The following is a 25,729-nucleotide window of genomic DNA, read 5'->3' on the forward strand; positions in this document are numbered from 1 at the left end:
TCACCCAATCAGTCCCCACGTTCAGAAGTCCCGCCCACCGACTTTCCCCTTCCTCTCCTTCTTTACGGCAAGCTGTCACTTGACGGCGGCCCGCTTCCGAAAAGAGCGGAGGTCCCGGATGTAGGGGATCTGTATGCCCCGCCCGGATCCGGAAGCTCTTCCCCCCGGGCTCTCCGGGGCATGTGCAGAGTGCCCGGCTCGCCCCCCCCCCCCCGCGACGATGCTTCCTCAGGTCTTCGTGCTCTCCGCCAAGGGCGACCGCCTCCTCTACAAGGACTGTATCCTCCGCGCGCTCCGGCCAGGCGGGGAAGCAGCGCCCGGCAGCTTCGGGGGGGGGGAGGGGAGGGCCGAGGGCCCCCCGGGCGCAGGGGCGGGCTCTGATTCGGGAGCTCTGATCCCCCCCTTTTTCCTTGACCCCCCCCCCAGTCCGCGGCGACGGCGACTCCGAGCTGGTCGACACCTTTTGCCAGAAGATCGCCGCGCTGCCGGGGGACCAGGCGCCCGTTTTCATGGTAGAGAAGCGGGCGGGTGGGGGCTATGTCGTGCAAGGGGAAGCGGGTCGCCGCTGACTGACACCCCTCTCCTCCTTCATTCCCTCCAGCAGGCTCGCCAAGGACTCCACTTCGCGCACGTGCGCCACGCCGGGCTGTACTTCGTGGTGACGGTGCTGCCCAACGCCTCTCCTTTCGCAGCTGTCGAGTTCCTCAACCGGTGAGGCTGCTGCCTGCGGTGCACGAGGTTGGGCGGGGCACTGTGGGGACCCCCCCCCTTGACACCTGTACTCCCTCCTGCCTCCAGGCTGGTGACTCTCCTGCGGGACTATTGCGGCTCTCTGAGTGAGAAGACGGTCAGCCTCAACTTTGCGCTCATCTATGAGCTCCTGGATGAGCTCCTGGTAGGTGGGGTGGGGGTGGACCAGGCCCCTTTTGACAGCAAGCCAGCCGCCTCATGCAAAGAGATGGCACCTGCCAGGAAGGCCAACCAGTGCAAAAAGCTCCAATATCAAACAAGGCCATGACCAATTCATAGCAGAGTTTCCACACAGAGTGAAATCCACCATGTAAGCGGAAGAAGACACCAGAGGTGCCAACAGGCTCACACCCAGCTTCAAGGATCAAAATGTGTGGCACCTCATCAGGACAGTTGGGTAGGGGGGCACCATGGTCCGAAGCCAGAATAGGACCATTGCAGAAGAAGGGTCCATTCATGCAAACCATTTTAAAAGGGCGGAGCCTGGCATTGGATCTGGTTCTGTCTGAAGTTGGGGTGAGGAGGCTACCACTTGGACCCCCCCCCCATGGCCATTAATGGCTTTTCTAAGTGATTTCCTTTGATCAAATCTGTGCATGGCTAGTAATCCTGCTGCATAGATGCTTCCAGGTGTTTTCTCGCTTGGGGCACAAAGGGGAAGGGTAGGAGGGAACTGGTTGCACCCACAACTCTCCCCTCCCCTCAGGATTATGGCTACATCCAGACAACAGCGCCCGACGTGCTGAAGAACTTCATCCAGATGGAGCCTGTGCTCAGCCAGCCCTTCAGTCTTCTTGACCTCAGTACGGTGGGCCTGGTGAGTGGGGCTGGTAGTGCGAGACCCAGAAATGGGCTCCATGGGAGTGAATGGCAACCTGGCATTGAGGTCACCTAATGCCTTTTAGCTTCTAAAGGCCTGCTCCTCATGAGAAGCCCCAGCTGCTAGATGAGGGAGACTTGCTTGCACAGCACAAGGCTGTGTATGTGGCCATGTGCTTCTGTCCAGTTGTCAGGATCCCTTGGGCTGGATTTGTCATGCTTGGCCTGAAAATGCTAAGAAATGGCTCTGCTCTGGGTGCCTCTCTGCTGCTGCAGCCAAAGCCGCCTCCTGCTAGATGGGCAGTGAGGCTGCAAGGAAAAAGCAGGAAAGAGAGGGTGGTGGGTTCAGTGTTGAAACAAAGCCTATGCGTAACACCTCTTCTAACACATTGGGTATGCCAGTCCCACTGCTAATTCCTCAAGCAGTATTGTCTATACTGACTGCCAGTGATAATCTAGAATTTGGCACAGGGGCTTCTCCCAGCCACTGTCAAAATGGCTGACAGTGGTTGAAGGAGCTAAGGATCCAAGGATCCAGCCCACTGGCTGAAAAATGGTCCCAACCCCAATAAACAACGGGCATTGTGTAAGCGCTCTGGGTAAAGTATATTGGTGACCTCTGCTTTTCAAGTATTTATTATGTTACAGTAACGTTGGGGAGCCATTGCTCTTTTCCTCTTTGTGTTCTGTAGCATCTTATTTTGTGGATGTTGTGGCATTCTCCAAGATCTCACACACCTGTCACTGAGAGTCAGCAATAAGCTGCTTTGCTGTTCACAGAGTTGAGGACTCTTTCAGCTTCACAGGACTCAGATTAACATCCGTTTCCAATGATTATTATTTCTTGTGGATCCAGTTTGGAGCAGATACACAGCAAAGCAAAGTGGCTCCCAGTTGCGCAGCTGCCCGTCCTGTCCTGTCCCTGCGCGGGGAACAGGTAAGATGCCCCGTATCTTGAGTCACTCAGCAAAAGCTCCCCAAAGGTGCTGGCAGGGCTGGAGTTGTGCTGACTGCCAACAAACATTTATGATGCAACAAATGCCTGTGTCCCACCTGTAATCTGAAACCACCACTGTCATAATGCCATGGTATCAGCCTACGATTCTATGGCATTAACACACCCAACACTCCAAGTTCAGTTCTGGTTGTTGCACTTAGAATCCTAGAACTGTAGTTTGAATGTACCCCACGATCATCTAGGTCAACCTCCTGCAAGATAAATATTGCAGAGCTGGGAAACATCAGGAAAAGATCAACCAAAGTTATCAAGCAGGTGGAGCGACTCCCCCGTGAGGAAAGTTGCTGTGTTTGGGGCTTGGTAGCTCAGAAAAAAAGGCAGAAGTGCAGAGAAAGGGGCTAAGAGGTTTTCTTGCTCTGGTGGTATCAGAACCCAAACGGCTCCCAGAAACTGGTGGAAGATTCATTCAGGCTAGCAGGGCACCTTCACCCGGCCAGAACCCTCCCCTGGCCCCCAACACAGAGAGCATGAGAGGGCGACTTGTTGTCATGCTTTGCCTGCCTGTGGGCTTCAGAGAAGCATTTGCCTGGTCACTGTGGGAACAGAATTGCAAAACTGTAGGGTTGGAAGGGATCCCCAAGGGCCCTACAATGCAAGAGCCCCAGCAGAGCTGTCCTGTCTCTTCCTCCAGAGTTCGCGGCCAGAGGTCTTCCTGGACGTAGTGGAGCGTCTCACAGTCATCATTGCAGCCAACGTAAGTCGAAAGCAGCGCCAGAGATTCCCTCTTGCACAGCCCTTCCCTGAACCCACAGCACTGCCCAGGTGGAGGCCCTGAGCCCTGTGCCTCTTCCCTCCAGGGAACCCCCATGAAGACTGACATCCAAGGAGAAATCCGCCTCAAGAGTTTCTTTCCTGGCTGCTCCGGTGAGTAAATGCCCTCACAGACATGTCCTGACCAGGGAGAGCAACCGCCAATTTGGATAGCTTCTGCTTGCTTCTCCCTTTCTCTGCCCATCATAAAGTAAAGTGCCTGGCTGGTTTTCAGAGGACAAGCCAGGACCTCCTGCTTGTCTGGACACCACTTGCAGGGGCAGGTTTGTCCCAGGGGGCACTGGAGGCTCCTGCAAAGGATGGTGCAAAGTGACCAAGGAATCCATGCCATGTTTGGGGGGGGGGGTTGTGCCTAGAAATAGGGAGTTCTGCTGCAGGGAGATGTGACCCTGGCCCTGCTGTGAAGGTTCCTTTCTTGCAGGGAATGGGGGTTCCTCCCTCCCACTTTCCCACTAGGCAGGCCTTGTGCAAGTTAAATGTACCCACTGCCCCATCACCTTTGGCAGGGCGACCTCAGTTGCAAATAAGCTGAAGGATAAAAACACAGCAGCCGTGAGGAAGAGAAGCGGCTACTGCTTAGAGACACGAGGTAGTGAGGGCTCTCCTCCTCTCTGGGGGGAAATGCCCCTTGAGGAACCAGGAGAGCTCATGGAGGCTGTGCCCTTTTCTCCCCTACAGAGATGCGGGTTGGCCTCACTGAAGAGTTCTGCGTGGGCAAGACTGAGCTGCGAGGTGAGTGTGCCCCCTGCCCGCCACAGACCCTCAGGACCTGCCCCCGCTAAAGCCTCTCTTGCTTTGCCCCTAGGCTATGGCACCGCAGTGCGCGTGGACGAGTGCTCCTTCCACAGCTCCGTCAAGCTGGACGAATTTGAGCGCAGCCGCATCCTCCGCGTGAACCCCAGCCAAGGAGAGGTAAAGGCAAGTGGGCGGGGGGCTGGCCCATGGGGATTGGGAGAAGCCCACCTGCTGAGCCCTGCCCTTCTTTGAGCAGCTGACTCTGATGCAGTACCAGCTGGCGGACGACACCCCGGCGGCCTTGCCCTTCCATCTTTTCCCCACCATCAACCACGACCCCAGCGGCCGGTGAGTGGGGCCTGGCTGCCACCTCAAGCAGCCCTCAAAGTGCCCTGGGCAAGGGAGGAGAAGGGGGCGGCCCCCAGCCCTGCCTCACCCTGCACCTTTTCCGCCCCTGCAGAGTGCAGATCTACCTCAAGCTTCGCTGTGACTTGTCACCAAAAAGGTAGAGTCCTTCCCTGTAGTTCGGGGGGCAAACTAGGAAGGGGGCACCCACTTCACCCTGCTCTGCCCCACTTACGGATCCCATCTCTTTCAGCCACGCAGTGAACATCCACCTCCACCTGCCTGTGCCTAAGGCCACTCTAAGGTAAGGTGAGGGGGGCGGCTGCTGCAAGGCCACTTCCAACATGGCAGGTGTTCTTGTGCCCCTGCTTCGTGCTCCCCTCCCCCTCTCACAGCTGTTCCCCCACCCCCAGCCTCTCCCAGGAGCTGAGCAGTCCAGAGCAGTCCGCCACCTTCCAGCCCTCCACAAAGTCCATCGAGTGGGTCATTCCCAGAGTCCAAGGTGGCTCCCAGCTCTCAGCCCTTTTCAAGGTAAGGGGGTAACTGATGGCCCCAGCAGTTGGTGCAGCAATGGAGGGAAGCCCCACAATGGTGGCCCTCCAGCTGCTGCTCCATCTCTGCTGCCACACTCACCCGCCCCATCATGTGTGTCTGTTTTGCAGCTGGAGGTGCCAGGGCTGAGCCGGGCGCGGCTGCTGGAGCTGGGCCCCGCCAACCTCTCCTTTGAGGTGCCAGCACACACGTCTTCTGGTCTGCAGATCCGCTTCCTGCGCTTTGTGGGGCCGCAGCCAAGCCTCCCTCACCGCTGGGTGCGCTACGTGACCCACAGCGATTCCTACGTCATCCGCCTCAGCGCAGGGTAGATGCATTAGGGCCCAACCGTGCAACATCCCTCGCCGGCCCCCGTCAAAGCAGCCTCTTTGCAGGCACCAGAAGTTTTCCATAAACAGTTTTATTTCTCAGCCAACAGCTCCACAAAACCCAATCAAAAAGGAACAGCAGAACAGAAATAGCAGAATGGAAAGTGTCCCACAAGTGAGAGGAGCTGAGGCAAAACCTCAAATGCTACACAACAAAAACTGTCCCTGAGAAATGAGGGCAAGGAGAGCCCCTCAAGGCACCAAAACCAGATCGCCGATTAGACAAACAGCACTGTCAACAAGCAACTGAAGCCTCCAACCCCAGGAGGGGCAGCGCAGCATAGAGCCCCCTGAGAAACTGCGAGGGGGGGAGCCTACCTCAGGAATCCTGCAGGAAGAGGGAAGGCAGGTGTTAAGGGGAGCCATCTTGCTCTGCCCCACTCATCTCTCCTTTAAATAGCCATTAGATAAGATCCTGCAGGCAAGGAGAGGCCTCAGCTCTGACTCCTGCGGACAAAAGCCAGGTGGGCCAGCTACCCATTCACTGCCTGCTGCACAAAGTGGAGTCACTCCAGCAAAGCCAAACGCAGCCCTTCCTCCCGCCCCCAAGAGGGAAACCAGAAAGTAGCTGAGGGGGTGCAAGGAGGAGCAGGTGCTGCAGGTCAGGCTGGCTGGGGCTCTCAGGGGACCTGGGGGCAGGCAGCTCCCCCCCCCCTTGCCAGGGACTTCTTTTCACCTTGCCAAAGGCGACCTCCTCCTCACTGGTCTCTGGCTCTTCCACCACCGCCTCTCCCACTTCCATCAGGGTCAGCCTGTGAGGCAAAAACAGAGGCATGTCTTGGCACAGCAAAGGGGCGTTTGCTGCCTGGCCATGTTGGGGGGATTAAAGCTTATTCTGGGGGTGGGAGAGGCAGTCTGGATGGCTCCAGCCTGGTGCCTGCCCTGTCTCTGCCTTTCCACAGCTGCCCTGCAAAGACCGTCTGGTCACAGGAATCTCTCCCTGGATGCACAGCATCTTGGCTTTATTGTAATAATGACTATTCATATTCATGAATATAACCACAAACCCATAAAACAGCGTATACAAAATATTGTATCACTTGTTCTTCTCTCATGGAAAACATTACTTCCACTTATTTAAATTGGCAGAGGCCTCGTGGTGAAACCCTATTGCCCAATCTCCAGCTTGCAGCAACTCAAGGGCCCAGACAAACTTACCGCCCCAGCTGCCAGCCTAGGCTGCCACGGTTCTTGGGCTGTGGCTGGCTGCGAGAGGCTTTGTGGCCCTGCTGTGGCCCCTGCGGAGCTTGGCTGAAAAGGCAGAAGAGAAGCAAGTCAAGCCTCCTGCAGGGAGGGTGCTAGCGAGCCCTAGCCCACCCGCAGCCCAGCTCACCTCCGCACAAATTCCGACTCAGAGCCAGAGTCCTCCTGGCCCAGCAGCTGGGCAGCCAAGTGGCCTTTTTCCCGCAAGGTGGTGGATGTCAGCAAGGGGCTCTGTAGGCGGCTTCCAGAAGTGGAGGAGAAACTGGCATCGCTATGCCCAAGGGACTCTGCCAAGGCAGGAGAAACATGGCCATTTCCACTTCCAAGTCTGGAGCAGTACAACCACCACCACCCTGCCCCCCTCCATCCCGTCTCCCACCATCCAGGTGCCGCCTCTTGGCAGGTGGTCCAGGCTTCTGCTGAGCAGGTACATCTGGTGAGGGGGCTGCCCCCTCCTGGGGGCTCAGGGAGCGCTGATAGACCAGAAGCGAAGCCCAGAGGTGCTCCTCTCCACGTCGGAAGGACAGGTGCGCCTGGCTGATCTTCTTGAGATAGGACAGCCTGCCAGAGGGAGGAGCTGCATTAGGCTTAACAGCAGAGAATGGAGTCGAGGGCACAGGGGCCTCCCAGGCTCCCCTCTTCCCTCGCAAGTCACTCACAGCAAGGCTTTGTCGGGAGGCACCAGCCGCGGAGAAAACTCGCTCAGCAGCTCCAAGAAGGGCAGGTGGACAAGGTCCAGCCTGGAGTCAGAGGCCACCGGCTCCTGGAAGGCAAACTTTATCCCATCCCTACGGCAAATGAAAGTGCAGCAGGGATGCCTCCTGGGCCTGGGGAGCCAGCCTCTTGGCTTGCCCTTCCCACACCCAGGAACTGGACAAGGCTGTGCTTCAGGGCAGAAGCAGCCACTTTGCGCCCAGGTCCATTGCAGGCAGAACCCTGGCAAGCCACTGCCATTTGTTGCAGAGAGCCCTGAGCCCCTGGACCAGCCATCTCTGGCTTCCCAAGGCCCACCCTCCACCTGCTCAGCTGGCCTCCTGCCAGGCATTGGCTGCTCTTGGACCAGATCCTGCCCTCCCACTACTTCCCACACCCTGCAAGACAGGAAGAAAAGGCCTTGGCAGCAGCAGCATCCTCACTTATGCAGAGTGACAAGGGCGGAGCGGTTCTGCAGCTGGTGCAGCCCGAAGAGCAGAGAGAAGCGCCGTGCCAAATCCCGGATCTCCAGGAAGGCGGCAGAGTGGACGCCTACAGGTCCCTGTTCCAGAAGCAGCTGAGTCAGCAGCTAGGAGGAAGAGCAAGGGAGCGTCACCCAAGGCCTCTCCCCAACCTCTTGGCTCAAGGTCCTTCCCCCATTACCTGCTGCAGAGTGAGGAGCAGCGTGTGAGCCCATTCGGTCCGGTCAATCTGGCGGGTCTCATTCAGTGTCGCCTTGATGATGTCCCCGTAGTCATTGTAGGCCTGGTGGGGGCAGAACACTAAAGTCACTCCATTCCCAAGGCATAGGCTTAAGCCATAGACAAACACACAGAAAGTTCTATTCCCTATTATGGGATGGGTAAGGAAGGGCAATAGTCCTAGCAGGCAGCACTCCTTGGCTAGGGTCCAACTGGAAATGGGCTTCCAAACATCCTCTTGTGCCCAAGAGCCATGACTTGTGCATTTCAAGTTTTGCTTCTGTGAACAATACACTGGCTGGCTATTTTGGTTAACTGCAAAGTCAGGCAGCTGGACAGCAGCCGGCAACCCGCTGGAGACACCTCAGGCCCGGCAAGCACAGCACTCATGGGCCATTGAGATGAGTCTGACTGGGCTCTGAAGGCTGCAAAGGGGCTGGGCTGTAGCACAGGCAGAGGGAACCTTTCCCAGCCATGTGCCTATCCCTCAATCCCCTGACATCACATTGTCAGGTGACCAAAAATATTTCTTTTCTTGCAGACATGCAAAGAGGTTTGTGCCAATCAGGATGGTGAATTTCTGCTCAGATTGTACTGGGAATGTGCTGCTCTAGAGTAAGAGACAACTGCTTTGCTGGAGTAAGTGCATTGCAGAGATGAATGGACAGGCAGGCAGGCCTATGTAGGCCATGGTAGGCATGGTTGATAGTTGAGCAGCTAAGCAGGACTATCTGTGTTGGTGCTATTTGCCAAGCTAAAAGTGCTTCATGTGGGACATGCTAGGATGCCAGAAAGACCGGGTCAAAGAGAGCTATTATTACAGTCCTCTGCTGACTATCACATAGAACAGAGAATCCCAGGGTTTGTCCCCAGGTGGATGCTGCACAAAGGTAGCCAGAATCGAACCCCTGCCAACAGAACACCCCTAGCCAGGCCCGACCAGCCTGGTGAGTAGTGGTGAGACTTTGGGTGAGGCAATAGGGTCTTTTAAATCTGCTGCTGCCTGATCATCCATGAGTTCAGTGCGCTTCTGGCTACGTGCCTAATGCTTTGCACTTGCACCGAGCCGGTGATCTTTTGAACTGTAACACATATTCCCCATCCTCAGGGTGGGAAAAGAATCCCTTGGGAGCCTGGGAGGAAGAAGGTCCCCATCCTCTACCACCAGGCAGCTGCTGTGCATTACAGCTCCAGGTAGTGCCAAAAGCAACAGTCGTTCCCCCCATCGCAGCCCACCAGAGCTGCACATGGAGGACCAGATGTGGTGGGTCTCTTGGAGCCTTGTTGGGGAAGGAACAGGTAATCTGGCACCCAACCAGCTGTCCAGCAACATCGCTGAGCAAGAGGAAGGGGACCCATGTCAGAGCCAAGAGCCTGGGCACATCCGCCCACCGCCCACCAACCTTGGAGTAATGCTTGAAGATGTCTGAGGCAGCACTCAGCTCCAGGACTCCGTAGATAATGAGCTTGCAGAATCCGGCCAGCAGCTTGCGGCGCTGGTGCAGTTCCTCAATCTGGAGCATCTCATCCTGGCTGCCTGAGGCCAACAAGAGGAAGAGTGGGGGAGGCTGCTCTGCCCAGGGACCCCCTGCCCTCCTGCAGCCAGTGGCACCATGGGCCCAGCCCAATACCTTCGACCTGGTCGTGGTTGAAGACGTGGTCCACAAGGAAGCCAGCCAGCTGCGACTGCAAAGCAACATCTGGCTCGTACACCAGCTCCCGGAGCAGGCAGTGGCCCCCATACGGCAGTTGAGGGCCGAAAATCACGAGCAGGTCAGTCAGCACCACAAAGGCCTGGCAGGGAAACCAGAGAGTGAAAGTGAGGGGGCAGGAAGAGACATCGCAGGATTCAGGAGCAAGTCCTAGAAAATGGGGGAGGGGGCAGGAAAAGGGCAGCAAGCAGGGACACACTGCCTCTTTCCTGTAACACCCCCCCCCCCCCGAATCAACAGGGCAGGCAAAGGGGAGGAGTAGCCTCTTCCTTGTCCCAGCAGCAGCAGGCAAGGAAGCTCCCACCCACTGCATTGCAGTTGTGGCTGGGGCAAGAAATCAATGCCTCCCTCCTCCATGACTCCTGAGGCTGCTGCCTCCCAACCCCCCAAACACCATTGCACACAGACACTCAAATCAGCTGCACAAATGCAACAAATGAAACCATGAGTCGCTCCTCCAGCTGCTTCCTTCTTGTAGTTTCCTGCCCTTTAGCAGGTTTCTGGAGCACCAGCTCCGTCTCCTGCGCATCAATGAAGTTATCGTCCTCAGTAACTGGTGTTCTAACTGTAATGTTGTCTCCCTCCCTCTCAGGATCTAGTTTAAAGATCTCCGGATCAGGTTTGTGAGACTCTTAGCAAACACATTCTTGCCAACTGCTGTGAGGTGCAGCCCATCTCTTGCCAGAAGTCTGTCCTCAAGAAGTGGAGACCATGATCCAAGATGCCAAACCTTCCTGACATCACCTGCACAGCCAGTGGTTGACCTCCAGTATTACCCTCTCTTTTTGGGTCACAACCTTCAACAGGGTAGATGAAAAGACCACCTTTGCCCCAAGGTCCTTCAGCTTCCTGCCCAGAGTATCAGAGTCCTTTGCTATATGCTGAAAGTTGTGTGGCAGTACTGCTTGTGCCCACATGGATAAGAAGGAAGGGGTTGTGGCCAGTGGGCTTTGCAAGATTTGGCAACTTCTCTCTCTCATGTTGTGAAGGGAGAATGTGAACAAGAGATGAGCAAGCATCCCTGTGGCCAACAGCAGAAGAAGCCCAGCTCTTTTGAGTGTTTCATGAAGTAGGCAAGAGCCACGGGGAACACAGGAACCCTGTCTCCTGCTCTTACCTGCTCCTGAACACCGGGGTCCATGTCCACAAGACAGTTCTGACAGAGGGAGCAGAAGGAAGCCACTTTTTGCTTCAGGCTGAGCAGCTGCTCCTGGAAGGAGGAGTGGTGTCATGAGCGTGTGGTGGTGCAGAGGGAGACCCACCCTCTCTAAAAGCCCTGCTTACCTGTCTGGGAAGGGGGTCAGAGGCTGCGGTGGCGGCACAGAGATGGGACAGCTCCCAATAGAGTGAGAAGTATGAACAGGATATGGCAGAGATGACCACCTGCAACAAAGGAAGTCAGGCAGATATGGAAGTAGCCAAAGCAAGATCAAGAATTTTTGGGGTGGGAAGGAGCCTCCCACTCTGCAGCTGCAAGACTGCACCCACCCCCCAAAATGGGGGAAGGGAGCAGGATGTGGTAGCAACAATGAGACGACACACAGGCATGCAACTGTGGGCACATGCTCATCTCCACTTTTCCAGGGCACTCGTCAGTTCAAGCCCCTCTCCCTGCAACCCTGCAGTACCTGCTTGGGGATCTCCTCTGTGTCCACCGTGTGGCGCAGGAGTCGGATGCAGGGATCAAAGAAATTCCACGGGGTCAGGTCATGAGCACTGCAGACAAAAAAGCAAAGGACATTCCTTGCCTCTTCCATGCAACAGAAGCAGCATGGGGCTGCTCCAGAGCAGCTGAGGGAGGGTCTGAAAGCCTTGAGCTGGGACGCTAGCCAGGATGGGGCCTGCAAAACAACAGGACGGCCTGGTTCTCTCCCTCCTCCCTGTGCTCACCTGTGCAGGATGGCAATGCGTTTGAGAGTGGTAGCCACACAGTACACATCTTCATTCTCCAGACAGCCGGGGGACTGAACAGGAACCAAGAGAAAGAAAACCTAATTGACCATGCCCATTTCTCCTCCTCCGTGATCACTGCAGTCTTGGGCTTCCATGGACTGCAATGGCAGAGATGCCCTGTCTATCTGTGAAGCAGGAAAGCAACCCAGTACCTCAACACTCTTATAGTGGAAGAGGGAGAAATGAAGGGAAAGCATTGCTCCATACATGCACTGCCTAACCCAGCCACCAACCCCATTCCCAGGCACCTCCGCTGCACCCGCCCATCTGTGGTCTGGCCACTACCTCACCACTGACCATTCCAAGATGCCACAGCCACCAGTGCTCTGTACCTGGAACAGTTCAGTCTCCTCATGCTGGAATTTATCCGCCAGATGGTCCACCAGACGACTGCGGGCAAAATCTGCACGGCTGTAGAAAGCCAGTTCTGGAGAGCAGAGCATGTGCAGAGTCCTGGAAGTAGCCTCCAGCACTTCGCAGTCTGTGTGCTTTTCCATCACCTCCCACAGCTGGGCCAGCAGCAGCTCTAAATGCTTGGGGGAAGTGCAGCAGCCTGGTTGAATGGCAGCTCTGGACTAGGGGGAGAAGGCAAGCCCAGCCCCACACCTAAGCCCTGGTCTGGCAAAGGGAAGGGGGCAGGCGCAGGGCTCCCTCACCTTTTCTAGACGGCCGCTGCTGTAAAGAGTCAGGTCAAAGTAGCGCGGGACCTCCAGCAGATAAACCACTTTTTCGGCATCAGCTGAGAACTGGCCAAAGGGAGCGGAGAGAAGGGACATTCAGGCTCCCGCATAGCCAAGAGGAGCCATGAACAGGAGGGCACTGCCCAGGGCAAGGGAAACCATCTTGTCTGCATTTGTTGAAGCCAAGAATGTCAAGTGCCATGAACCCAGACCCCAACAGGGAGGGACCCCTGTTCCATGCCCCCTCCCAGTAACACAGAGGGAGGCCCCCATCCCTCACAGGGCTCACCTTAGCCAGCAGCAGGGGCAGCAGGGGGATGAGGTGCTGAGTGAGTCTGAGGCGATCCTCCACTTGCACCTTGCGCTCCCGAGCAGAAAGCACCTTGTAGAGAAGAAAGGATGGGAAGCACAGCCCAGGGGAGGGCAGGAGATGAGCTAAGAACACCTCAGGCGGCCACCCTGACCCACCCTTTACCTTCTTTCCAGAGATCCGGCCAACAGGTGGCTGCCCCTCTGTGGCCTGTCGCACACTGGCTGCCAAGAACATGATGAGGCTGCTCTCCTCTCGGTCTCCAAGGCCTGTGGAGCAAGGCGGCAGCTGAGCCAGGGAGCGAGGCAGCTCACCCAAGCAGTTCTGCAGGCCCTTTGCTGGCCAGCGCAATGCAGTTGTTCCACACAGTACACCTCATACACTGTCCGTGTCTGGACTGCCCTTTAAACCCACCTCAACGTTGGTGAACTGCAACTTCCATCATCCCTGGACATTTGCCATGCCTGCTAGGGCTGATGGGAGTTGTAGTTCACCACCTTGTATGTTCCCCACTCCAACTTTAGCCTACCCTGTGAGAAGTCTCAAAGGAGAGGCTTCATTTCACCAGCAGCCATTATGTCTCCATCTCAACTTGTGTGAAGGTAAAAAATAGGCAACCAGACTGAACACTGCTCCTGCATCTCTTCACAGCCAGAGAAACTGCTTAAAACTGCCAACATGCAAACCACTCCACCTCCTCCCCTGGCACCTTTGGAAGCAGCCAAAGGAGGGCGGGACATGTACCTGCTAGGAATGTGTCCAGGCAATGCTAAAAATGACAAGCAGGTGCCCGATCCAAGGTAACCCCTCCCCTTCCATGATTCTACTCAGACCTTGCAGTTGTGAGCTGATCACTGAAGAGCTGGGTGGGTCCTGGACCACACCAGATTGAAAGTTTTCACCTTAGACACTTTACTGGCAGACGTGTCCAGCAAGAGCCAACCTCCACCCCCATCACGCATGCAAGCTGGGCAGAGGTGTCAATGCTCTTCACTGCTTCCAGGTGTCCCTTCACCCCCCACCTGTTCCTCACCTTCCGCAGGGGGATCCTCCAGCAGAAGCCCAGTCAGCAGCTGCCAGTCCTTCAGCAAGGCAGCCGCACAGTCCCACAGGCTGTCCACCAGGTAGCTGGCATGGTCATGGAACTGTGTGGGGACAGCAATGTCATGCCCCTGCCTGGGAAGGCCTCTCCTGCCCCCACCTCCCTGCTGCCTCACCTCACTCTCAATGAAAAAGGCCAGCAGCAGCTGGAAGGCGGCTCGGGTGCGCTGCTTCCCTGCCGTCCCCCTGGCACACATGGTGGGAGCCAACAACCTAGGGGCCAAACCGCTATTGTTAAGAAAGGGGAGATGGAATCAAGGATTCTGCAGGAAGGCTTGTAAGAGGCAGCAGAGCAGGATCAAATCTTGTTTGTTTAATAAAATTTACAAACCGCTTGATTGCAGCAAAACATATGATTTACAAGATACATGAAAAAACAAGCTGGTCTTCTGCTTGAGAGGCTGCAGTTCCGGGGGGGGATAGAGAGAGGACACACTCACTTGTTATACAAGAATTCGCCAGCGGCTGCTGCAAGGGGACGGTTAGAAGCATACACAAGTGGAAAGACGCTTGCACAATCCGAGTCTGTGAGCACATCATCCATATTCCTGAATGGAGATCAAGCATCCACTCATCAGTGGGCCAAGGCTGGAGCTCAGTGGCAGAGCACATGCCCTGCATGCAAAGGTCCCAGGCAGGCTGAGAAACACCTTGTCCCAACCCTGGAGGCGGCTTGCTTGTCAGCGCAGACAACACTGCATTGAATGGACCAAGGAAGATTCCTGTGTGCACACTATGGACATTTGGGGGGGGGGGGTCCATGGGGCTCAGGCCCTAGCAACACCCCCACCCTGACAACACTTACTGAAAGATGAGGGTGAGCAGCCTGACAGCTTCCACTGCCACTTGGGGCTCCTTGTCCAGGACCATGGAGACCATTCGCTCCTGCAGGGAAGAGCGCAGGCATTGGGTGGGAGAACAACGCACCTCCCCACCATGTCTTCACAGATGCAAGGAGCCCACAGCAGAATGTCCAGGAACACACTCCCCCTGTCAGAGGAAGGCCAAGAAGGTGTGGAAGACATCCAGCTGACAGCATTCTTGGGTCCAGACCCTCACCTTGAAGCGACTGGTGAAGAGCTCCATGCGAGCAGCCCTCTCCTGGCTGTGATACAGTCGTTGTAGAGCAAGAAGGCACTTGAGCCGGACCTCCCCCTGCTGCAAGACAGACAAGAGGAGATTAGGAGCAAGAGACTAGAAGCTGCCAGTCCAACTCCTTGGGCTTCTTCAAGAGAGATCAGCACGGCCAGACCCTAAGGTGGACATTTTCCCAGAAGAACCTCAGCGTTCACAGGCATGTTTCTACTTCCACAGAATCAACTGAGAATATTACCTGCACTACCCACACTGATGAACAAGTAACTAGTATAACCACAGATTCTTATAGTCACCTAAACAAGCCTGCAATCTTGCAGTTAAAATTTGTTTCAATGGGTTTTAAGGAGCCTTGACTTCAAAGGACTACAAGACAGCTGTCCTAAGTCAAGTAACTTCTACCTGAAAGCTTCCTATGGCAAACAGCAAGTTAAGTCTTTTCCTCTGAACTACATTCACTCATAACTGACTTTGACTTAAAAAGCCCCTGGGCTCAAATCTCATCTCAGCCTTATACGCTGTAATACAGTTTTTGTTGTTGTTTAGTCGTTCAGTCATGTCCGCCTCTTCGTGACCCCATGGACCAGAGCACGCCAGGCACTCCTGTCTTCCACTGCCACCCGCAGTTTGGTCAGATTCCTGTTTGTAGCTTCGAGAACACTGTCTAACCATCTCATCCTCTGTCGTCCCCTTCTCCTTGTGCCCTCCATCTTTCCCAACATCAGGGTCTTTTCCAGTGAGTCTTCTCTTCTCATGAGGTGGCCAAAGTATTGGAGTCTCAGCTTCACAATCTGTCCTTCCAGTGAGCACTCAGGGCTGATTTCCTTAAGAATGGATGCATTTGATCTTCTTGCAGTCCATGGGACTCTCAAGAGTTTCCTCCAGCACCATAATTCAAAAGCGTCAATTCTTCGGCGATCAGCCTTCTTTATGGTCCAGTTCTCACTTCCATACATCACTACTGGGAAAACCATAGCTTTTACTATACGGACCTTTGTTGGCAAGGTGATGTCTCTACTATTTAAAATGCTGTCTAGGTTTGTCATTGCTTTCCTCCCAAGAAGCAGGCGTCTCTTAATTTCGTGGCTGCTGTCACCATCAGCAGTGATCATGGAGCCCAAGAAAGTAAAATCTCTCACTGCCTCCATTTCCTCCCCTTCTATTTGCCAGGAGGTGATGGGACCAGTGGCCATGATCTTCGTTTTTTTTATTTTGAGCTTCAGACCATATTTTGCGCTCTCCTCTTTCACCCTCAATAAAAGGTTTTTTAATTCCTCCTCACTTTCTGCCATCAAGGTTGTGTCATCTGCATATCTGAGGTTGTTGATATTTCTTCCAGCAATCTTAATTCCAGCTAGGGATTCATCCAGCCCAGCCTTTCGCATGATGAATTCTGCATATAAGTTAAATAAGCAGGGAGACAAAATACAGCCTTGTCGTACTACTTTCCCAATTTTGAACCAATCAGTTGTTCCATATCCAGTTCTAACTTTAGCTTCTTGTCCCACATAGAGATTTCTCAGGAGACAGATGAGGTGATCAGGCACTCTCATTTCTTTAAGAACTTGACATAGTTTGCTGTGATCGACACAGTCAAAGGCTTTTGCATAGTCAATGAAGCAGAAATAGATGTCTTTCTGGAACTCTCTGGCTTTCTCCATAATCCAGCGCATGTTTGCAATTTGGTCTCTGGTTCCTCTGCCTCTTCTAAATCCAGCTTGCACTTCTGGGAGTTCTCGGTCCACATACTGCTTGAGCCTTCCTTGAAGAATTTTAAGCATAACCTTGCTAGCGTGTGAAATGAGTGCAAGTGTGCGGTAGTTGGAGCATTCTTTAGCACTGCCCTTCTTTGGGATTGGGATGTAGACTGACCTTCTCCAATCCTCTGGCCACTGCTGAGTTTTCCAAACTTGCTGGCATATTGAGTGTAGCTAGCACCTTAACAGCATCATCTTTTAAAATTTTAAATAGTTCAGCTGGAATACCATCACTTCCACTGGCCTTGTTATTTGTAATGCTTTCTAAGGCCCATTTGACTTCACTCTCCAGGATGTCTGGTTCAAGGTCAGCAACTACACTGCCTGGGGTGTACGAGGCATCCATATCTTTCTAGTATAATTCCTCTGTGTATTCTTGCCACCTCTTCTTGATGTCTTCTGCTTCTGTTAGGTCCTTACCACTTTTGTCCTTTATTATGGTAATCTTTGAACGAAATGTTCCTTTCATATCTCCAATTTTCTTGAACAGATCTCTGGTTCTTCCCATTCTGTTGTTTTCCTCTATTTCTTTGCATTGCTCATTTAAGAAGGCCTTCTTGTCTCTCCTTGCTATTTTTTGGAATTCTGCATTCAATTTCCTGTATCTTTCTCTATCTCCCTCGCATTTTGCTTGCCTTCTCTCCCCCGCTATTTGTAAGGCCTCATTGGACAGCCACTTTGCTTTCTTGCATTTCCTTTTCATTGGGATGGTTTTCGTTGCTGCCTCCTGTATAATGTTTCGAGCCTCCATCCATAGTTCTTCAGGCACTCTGGATAATACAGTTACTGCCTCACATTTGTGTGCATGAAAGGGTTAACCTAAGGCTCTCAGTCTTCCTGCTTCCTGATCCCAACTCAAGAATGCTGCATGTGAATGAAGAATCTCTCTATAAGGAGGTTTCATTGCCTGCATTTTTGTTAGTCGAAAGATTGCATGAACCTTTTTGTAATGAAACCAAGTACATTTCTTTTTAAGTCGTTTGGAACCTTTTGTCAGTGTTTGTAAAAAGCAAAAAAAAGAAGGAAAGGGTTCTGACCTCCCTTTGTCTCCTCAGCCTGGTCCTCGGACCCTTGTCGGCACAAAAGAGTCCACGAGAAAAGTCCTTGCAGAGTTTTATTCTTAAAAGTCTTTGTGCGAAAGCGACTGACCAACTACACACATCAACAGTAACTAACCAACCAGCCAACCCAAACACCAGCCAACCCAAACTAACATTTCTCACTCTATATACACAACCCAGTGCAGGCTGCTGACTCATGCTGACCCAGCTTTATTCGCATTAAAGAAGCAGCGGCCATTTTAGCCGTGACACCTTTTTCATCTTAATTTCACTACCAGCAGATTTTGATGTCGACTGTAACTTCTATAACTCCTTAGCAAAATATTCACCTGTTTGCAAAGCTAAGTGTCTGTGATTTATTATACGCAAAGTATTTTTGTGAAGAACATTTGTTTAAAGATGCAAATCTAACCAAGTTTTAATGTGCAATCACAATTGTACTTAACTTTACTGAGAGAGTAAGAATCTCTCTTCCAAACCTTTCCCTCCAAAAACATATCCACTAGAAAAGCAGCTATTCTGACAATCACCGTAATGAACCAAAGGTGAAATGTTCCAACAACGACCAATTGTAGCAACAACTACAATGGCTAGTTGTTGAAAGGACAAGCTCATGTTTATATTCACTTGCTTTGATATATGCGAAGTGTCTTGCTTCGATGCTATGCTTATCTGTAAGCCTTGGGATGCTGGGCTCAGGGCCCAGGAAGAGAGGAGCTCTGGACAGCTGCTACCTCTGGCCTCGCTGACCAGGGGAAACTAACATATGCTACTTTGTGCATAAAGGACACATACATGTTTCCTCAGCTGCAAACAAATCATGACGACCTCTCGCTTTTGTGGTGTCCATCCCTTCTGTACAGGTAGTGGGGCTCTGCATGCTGTGGTGTAAGTTTATACCTCTAAATAAGGCAGTAGAACTGCCCATTCTGGTGTTTTTGACATCCTCCTTTGGTATACTTACATCAAACCCCTCGCTCAGCACCTCTTTGTGCTTGCGGTTCAATACCCCCCTCCCTCCAATTCTCGGTAACAGAATAATATAGCTTATCTAGCAGCGTTGCTATTATTACTGAAATAATGCATTTGAAATGTCTCCAAGATCAGAAACAAGAGAAATGCTGCCTAACCTTTCAAAATGAAACAGCAGCATTTCCTCCCACCCCAGCACAGAGGTGGCTGGATGTGTGAATGCTGTTTCTTCCTGTTAGAGATCACACAGAGGCATCCCTGCCTGCCCAGGTGTAAGCGTGTGCCCTGGTCCTTGGCAGGTTGGCCATATGGAAATCTGACTCTCAGGCTAAGAAAGGTTCTCCACCGCAGTCCCATGGAAGCCCTGAACATGTTTACAGCTGTTTGCCTATGAGCAGATGGGTACCTCCTGCTGGATGCAACACCCACCTTCTTCCACCTACCTACCTTGTCATGTAGCGTCCAGCCAATGTACTTGAGATAGCTGTCAGTCAGGAAGGAGTTGCTGTAATGCTCTATCCACTGGCCCATCTCTTCAATGCAAATGGCACGAATTTCAGGCATAAGGTCCCTTGACAAGCAAATAACAAAGAAAGTGTTAAGATGGACAGCGTGGCTCACTGGTCCCTGCTCTAGCTGAACTTGCCCTCACCCCAACTCACCGATAGCGGTGAATGAAGACCCCCTTGAAGATAGCGTTCATCAAATTCTCAAGCTCTTCCTGTTTCTCCTGGAGCTGGCAACACACAAAGCAGGACACAAGTGGTTTAAGTCTCCAGCCAGGCACTTGTGTGCACTGCCACCTGCATCTGACATGTTAGAGGGACTCTCACTGTCTGCCCTGCTTGAAGCACAGTCACATCTTCTGTCTCTGGCATGTAAAAATGACACTGAGTCAAAATTGCCTCCTAATGAGTTAGAATAAATCTCTAGAGGCCTGGAGTAAAAACCAGCCCACAGATGATCAGTTCAGCAGCTGTAGTGCTCTAATATTTAATCTAGGGGTTCCGTGACAGGAAGATTGAACCCTTTCCCTCCTGTCTATGAGAAATGAACCCAGCCAATGCTTATATTGATACATTAGAACCCCAGAGTTCCATGATCCCAAGCCCAGTCACCTGGATGCCCTGAAGCCTTTATCAAGAGAGACGAGGAAAAGCTGGGACAGGAGAAGGGATCCCGCAGATACCCATAAGAAATGTCAACTCGCCCAAGAATCTAGGGAAGTCACAGTGGAGAGCCTTTGTGCAACAGAAGCTGCTCCCTTAAGTCCACCGAGGGATTTGCGGAGCTCTTCCCAAAAGACGTGTGGTGAAGGACCTGCTTGGGTCCTGGTGGTTTCTGTGCTGAATCTGCATGTTTCTGTTCTGAAATTTCACCTGAAGAAATACTAGATCAACATGGTGAGCCCCAAAATGCTACCAAGAAACTAAAAATCCAAAGATGTATTTTGCCTAAAATTTGCACTTTAGACCTGTGGCATGCCAGACATTCATGAATGACAACTCCAAAGAATTCTCAAAGATTATAGATAAAGGCTCTGAGATTAAATCTGCAAGCTCCATTAGAACCCTTTGGTGCTGCTCATCAGTCCCTGGAGATTTGAAGGCATTTAACGTTGCTAGGTGTTCCCTTACCATCTCTTTTCCTATCTTGGGCTGCAACTCCTCCCTCACTTCACTTATCATGCTATCACTAGGTTGGGCATTGCTTTTCTTTTGGGTGAAGACAGAAGGAGATGTTGAGCAGTTCTGCTGTCAGTGAAGGAACTTGTCTGACATCTGCCTTCTCGCTCATACAATAGCACTTCTCCATCTTCTCCACACAGAGGACCTGCCACTTGCTTGTTCCTCTTGCTTTGAACACAGCCAAAAAACCACACCCTTTTTAACATCTCTTGCAAACCTGAGTTCATTCTGAGCTTTAGCCCATCTGACATTCACCCTGCAACTGTTGACTACTCGTATATATATATATATTCCTCCTCCATGATTTCCTTTCTTCTCTTCTCAAATTTCAACCCATCTGTAAGCTCATTCTGCATCCAATTCTTGTTGGAATCGTCTGCATTTAAGCTTTTAATATTTCACCTTTAAGAAACTCTGATCCATCTTGAGCTCCTTTCTCTTTGAGTTATTTCCAACCATGGCATGTCACAGTAGTTCCTTCAACTTTTTGAAATCAGCCTTCTTAAAGTCTAGAGTGCACATCTGAGCGCAGTTTCCCTTGCCTCTACATTCTGAAACCCAAGAGGACATGATCACTTCCCCCCAAGGTTTCCAGGACTTCTACTTCGTTGATCAGTTCATCCCTCTTGGTAAGGACCAAGTGAGGAATGTGTTGGACACTACTTTCTTGGCAGCTTGAATTCCAGCAGATATTGGGGAAGTCTCCCATGACTACTATAGCTCTCCTTTTCAAATGTTTGATAATCTGCTCTGGGAAGACATCAGCCAAGTCTTCAGTCTGGCTTGGAAGTCTACAGCAGACACCCAGAATAAGGTCACTGTAGTTTCCCTCTCCTGTAATTTTTACCCATATATTCTCAATCTGCTTTCCATGTTCCAGGTTATGAATCTCTTCACAAGTATACACATCCTTTACCTTCCTCTCTTCCTGTTGGGTCTCCGCCTTTTCAGTGATTAATTTATACCCATCAATTTCTATATTCATATATATATATATATATATATTCATTTTTGCCCATGTCTGCAGGAGTTTAGCCCTACTATTTGCCTGACAAATACCATCATCCTGGGTCAGGATGTTGTCAGCACTCCACACATCATCACTGGTGATCACACACTTGAGGTGGTAGATTTTGTCTACTTTGGTTCCACCGTTAGTAACACTGAGCTGGACAAACGTACTGGCAAGGCAGCTATGGCAATGATTCACCTCTTCAAAAGGGCATGGGAGAATGTGACGCTAACATTCAAGATTCAGGCAGGTAGCCATGCTGGTCTGATGCAGTAGAAATATATAAAAATATAAATATAAATATAAATAATGTCCAGTAGCACCTTGGAGACCAACTAACAAACTTAGTTGGTCTCTAAGGTGCTACTGGACAATTTTTTATATTTTTTTTATATAATGCCTGATCACCTCATCTATCTCCTGAGAAATCTCTATGTGCGACAAGAAGCTACAGTTAGAACTGGATATGGAACAACTCAATGCTTCAAAATTGGGAAAGGAGTATGACAAGGCTGTATATTTGTCTCCCTGCTTATTTAACTTATATGCAGAATTCATAATGTGAAGGCTGGGCTGGATGAATCCCAAACCGGAATTAAGATTGCCGGAAGAAATATCAACAACCTCAGATATGCAGATGACACAACCTTGATGGCAGAAAGTGAGGAGGAATTAAAAAACCTTTTAATGAGGGTGAAAGAGAAGAGCGCAAAATATGGTCTGAAGCTCAACATCAAAAAAATGAAGATCATGGCCACTGGGCCCATCACCTCCTGGCAAATAGAAGGGGAAGAAATGGAGGCAGTGAGAGATTTTACTTTCTTGGGCTCCATGATCACTGCTGATGGTGACAGCTGTCACGAAATTAAAAGACGCCTGCTTCTTAGAAGAAAAGCAATGACAAACCTAGACAGCATCTTGAAAAGCAGAGACATCACCTTGCCAACAAAGGTCCGTATAGTTAAAGCCATGGTTTTCCCAGTAGTGATGTATGGAAGTGAGAGCTGGACCATCAAGAAGGCGGATTGCTGAAGAATTGATGCTTTTGAATTCTGATGCTGGAGGAGACTTGAGAGTCCCATGGACTGCAAGAAGAGAGTCCCATGGACTGCAAACCTCTCCATTCTGAAGGAAATGAGCCCTGAGTGCTCACTGGAAGGACAGATCGTGAAACTGAGGCTCCAGTACTTTGGCCACCTCATGAGAAGAGAAGATTCCCTGGAAAAGACCCTGATGTTGGGAAAGATGGAGGGCGCAAGGAGAAGGGGACAACAGAGGATGAGATGGTTGGACAGTGTTCTCGAAGCTACAAGCATGAGTCTGACCAAACTGCAGGAGGCAGTGGAAGACAGGAGTGCCTGGCGTGCTCTGGTCCATGGGGTCACAAAGAGTTGGACACGACTAAACAACAACAACAAACATTCAATACCAAGATGAAGGTCTACCAGGCTTGTGTGTTGCGCACGATGCTTTATGGAAGCAAGTCATGGGCAACCGCCAGGAGCGATGCCTCAACACTTTCCACATACGCTGCATCATAAAGGTTTTGGGTATCAAATGGCAGGACAGAATTCCAACCAAAAATGTGCTCTCTCAAGCCCACATTCCCAGCAAGTTCTCACTCCAGTCTCAGCGATGCCTATGCTTGCTTGGTCTTGTCCACAAATTGAAGATGGTAGGCTCCCCAAGGATGTGCTCTATGGGGAGCTGGCGTCAGGCACCAGACCCATTGGCCGACCAACTCTGCGCTACAAAGATGCCTGCAAACGTGACATAAAGGCTGGAAACATCAATCCCACCGTGTGGGAATCCTTTGCAGATGACTGCAATGCCTGGAGACAGACAGGTCCTGCATCCATAAAAGTGACCAGAAGAGGGATGACCGGTGAAAGGAGCAGAGAGAGAAGAAATGCCATAGTGCATCCACAGCAGCACAACCAGATGCCTTCATCTGCCCCAGCTGCAACAAAACACATCTCATTCGCATTGGTCTCTACAGCCAGAACTGGTGCTGTAACCTTCCAACAGTTTACCCCACCTCCAAATATGCCCTTTTCCACCGTCTCCCGAGACAAGTCTCATTCCACGAGGTTTCAGTAATTTCCATGAGGTCATATTTGCCTGCTCTCCCGCCCCACCCCATGCCACCTTGTGCTGCAGCCCTGCCACCTTCACCTCTCTGCGTTGTTCCAGCAGCCCTTCCAGCTTCCCCAGAGCCCGGCAGCTCGATCCCTTGGCCTGCTCAGCCTCATACTGCCGCTGACTGTTGTCCTTCTGCAGGCTGACACTCAGAGCTACACGCACCAAACCTGTCATTAGTTTCATGGCTACAGGAAAAGATGAAGCATAGCATGGCATTTCTCAGGTCCTCTCAGAAAGGGATGCATCTGCCCACCCAAACCCAGACTACTCTCCTACCTGCCAAGGTGCTCGTGTGGCGGAAAGCACGCACCTGGGAGTCAGACATGCCAGTAAGCAGGGCGACAAGGCTACCCATCAAATACTCATCATAGAGAACAGCATGTTGTGTTCGGTGCACAAGAACTCCCAACAGCTCACAGAACCCCTGCCGAAACCGCCGCCAGACTGGGGTGTTCAACAACAGTGGGTACTCTGCTGAGCCCTAGGAAAAGATTTGTCTGAGTCCACCATTTGTCTCTGCCACCCTCCCTCCAAGGCGACTGTTTGGATTTAACCTCCCCAGAAACACCCCCTTCCTTAGTTCTCACCTCATCAAATGATTCTGTCAGTTGCTGGATGATCTCCGAGTTCTGAAGGCCTCTCAGCATCTCCAGGGTCACTACACCTGCAGGGCCGTGGAGGGGAGAGAGAGGGGAGAGAGCGCCAATCCAGCCTCACATCACTGCAGAGCAAGCATGCAACTGGAAGGAGGACGGAGCACAGGAGAGCTTTTGCAAGAGTACGCAGAAGCACAACACTCCACTCTAAACTCACCTTTGCAACCACAGGAGTGGACAATGAAGTTGAACAGCTCCAGAAACCCAGATTCCCTGTCTTTCTTGTAACTCTCAAGCCAGTCATCAACTATAGACTGTGGCAGTTGACAGAGGATGGCAGTAGGCAAAGGGAGCAGGGCAAGGACACGCACATAGAAACAAGAGAGAGATGCGAGACCCACAAGAGCACAAGCATACTAGAGGATTTGAGTTTCCCCTAAGACACATTCCTCTGCCTCCCCGCCCCCCCAGCATATCCCTGCTCCTTATCTTTCTCCAGCCAACCCTGCCACTCTCACCTGCCCCAAGTCTCCTTTCAAAAACCCAACCCTTGCTCCATTGCAGCCCACCAAGCCAGCTATCCCATTCCAGCACATAGGACAGGGGTGGAGGCACATCTTTCCCTCTCCTTCAAAGGCTCCCCTGGGGACGGGCGCTCCCAGGCTGCTCCCAAACTGCATCCCATGGAGATCAAGCAGCAGCTTCGGGTTGAGCAGGAGGTGGCGCCTTCTCCGTGCTGGGCGCTCCCCGCTCTCTGCCCAGACTGGAGCCCAGAGCAGGGCCTTCTCAGCGCGGCTCCTGCGCTCAGAAGCGACCCTCGGCCGCCCCGCCCCTCACCTGCGCGGCGCTCCCGCCCGCCTTCACCGCCTGGAAGAGGCCGCCGCTGGGCTCCGCGCCGGCCGCCAGAGGGTCCTTCGGGGCCGCCCTTCGCCTCGCCGCCTGAGGGGACGGAGAGAGAGGGCGAGGAAGCCGGGAGCCCCGCCAAACCGCAGCCCGGCCGGGGCCTCCCTCCGGCCCTCCCTCGGGGCGGCGGCGGCGGCGGCGCCTACCTGCGGCTTGCGGGGCCGCGGCTGCCGCTTGCCGGCCTTGCCGCGAGGGGTTTCCTCGAAGGCGCTGTCGCCGGAGTCCTCCGAGGCGTCGCTGCCCGTCGCCCTGCGGACCAAGAGGGAGCTCAGCCCGGCCCGGCCCCACGCCGCCCTCCCTCGCCCGGCCAGGGACGCCCGCCCGGCCCTCCCTCGGGGACTCACGGCGCGGGGGCGGCGGGGGCCGAGCGGCGCGGCCGGAGGGCCCTGGCCGGAGCAGCCATGGCGGGAGCGAGGCGTCGTCCTCCTCCTCCTCCTGCGAGGCCGCTGCTTCGCCGCCCGCCCGCCCGCCCGCCCGCCCTCCGGGCTCCCTCAGCGCAACTGCGCGGGAAACGCGGCTCGCCCCGCCCAGCTCGCCTGCCCGACACGCGGCTCCCAGCGGCGCTGCGCAGGCGCCCCACGTGCCGCGGGGCTGCCTCCGGCGCCGCTCTCCTCGCGGCCACAAGGGGGCGCCGGCGCCCGCGCTCTCCCTCGCCGCTGGGGGGCGCCCCTGACTCGCGGCGGGGTCCGGGAGGGAGGGAGGGAGGCGCCTCCGCTTGGCCGCCCGGGGAACGTGGACGCGGAAGGGGCGCCGGATGGAGGTTCCGGAAGGGAAGGGGGCCCTTGCCGGGGC

At 53.1% G+C, this 25,729-nt stretch overlaps 2 protein-coding genes across 3 annotated transcripts; one reads left to right on the forward strand and one right to left on the reverse strand.

Moving 5' to 3' along the window:
* Positions 1 to 60: 60 nt before the first annotated feature.
* AP4M1 (adaptor related protein complex 4 subunit mu 1) lies at positions 61 to 6,387 on the forward strand. 2 transcript variants are annotated; one of them, XM_083447503.1, is made up of 15 exons: positions 61 to 278; positions 427 to 512; positions 602 to 711; positions 799 to 895; positions 1,457 to 1,567; positions 2,426 to 2,506; positions 3,219 to 3,281; positions 3,385 to 3,451; positions 4,037 to 4,090; positions 4,164 to 4,270; positions 4,350 to 4,441; positions 4,554 to 4,598; positions 4,692 to 4,742; positions 4,852 to 4,969; positions 5,101 to 6,387. In XM_083447503.1, the coding sequence occupies exons 1-15, from the start codon at positions 134 to 136 to the stop codon at positions 5,299 to 5,301; spliced, it is 1,428 nt and encodes a 475-aa protein (XP_083303629.1). In that variant the 5' UTR covers positions 61 to 133; the 3' UTR covers positions 5,302 to 6,387. The 2 variants fall into 2 exon arrangements, with proteins under 2 accessions (XP_083303629.1, XP_083303628.1); XM_083447502.1 differs by having other exon boundaries at positions 83 to 278; positions 605 to 711.
* STAG3 (STAG3 cohesin complex component) lies at positions 5,375 to 25,504 on the reverse strand. Its single transcript, XM_083447273.1, has 33 exons — positions 25,416 to 25,504; positions 25,282 to 25,372; positions 25,084 to 25,186; positions 24,872 to 24,973; positions 24,252 to 24,348; positions 24,026 to 24,102; positions 23,715 to 23,919; positions 23,472 to 23,623; positions 19,259 to 19,332; positions 19,044 to 19,167; positions 14,771 to 14,869; positions 14,517 to 14,596; positions 14,152 to 14,259; positions 13,828 to 13,924; positions 13,644 to 13,755; positions 12,776 to 12,879; positions 12,590 to 12,682; positions 12,277 to 12,366; positions 11,953 to 12,153; positions 11,558 to 11,631; positions 11,296 to 11,383; positions 10,952 to 11,050; positions 10,785 to 10,877; positions 9,587 to 9,749; positions 9,359 to 9,492; positions 7,918 to 8,019; positions 7,698 to 7,843; positions 7,221 to 7,349; positions 6,941 to 7,122; positions 6,692 to 6,848; positions 6,517 to 6,609; positions 6,035 to 6,110; positions 5,375 to 5,686 (listed from the first exon to the last, which is right to left on the reverse strand). Exons 2-33 carry the CDS (start codon positions 25,338 to 25,340, stop codon positions 5,678 to 5,680), a joined length of 3,522 nt encoding a protein of 1,173 aa, XP_083303399.1. The 5' UTR covers positions 25,341 to 25,372; positions 25,416 to 25,504; the 3' UTR covers positions 5,375 to 5,677.
* Between the last annotated feature and the right edge of the window lie 225 nt (positions 25,505 to 25,729).

The sequence above is a fragment of the Podarcis tiliguerta genome, assembly GCF_965153285.1.
Source record: "Podarcis tiliguerta genome assembly, chromosome: 6".
Lineage (NCBI taxonomy): Eukaryota > Metazoa > Chordata > Lepidosauria > Squamata > Lacertidae > Podarcis > Podarcis tiliguerta.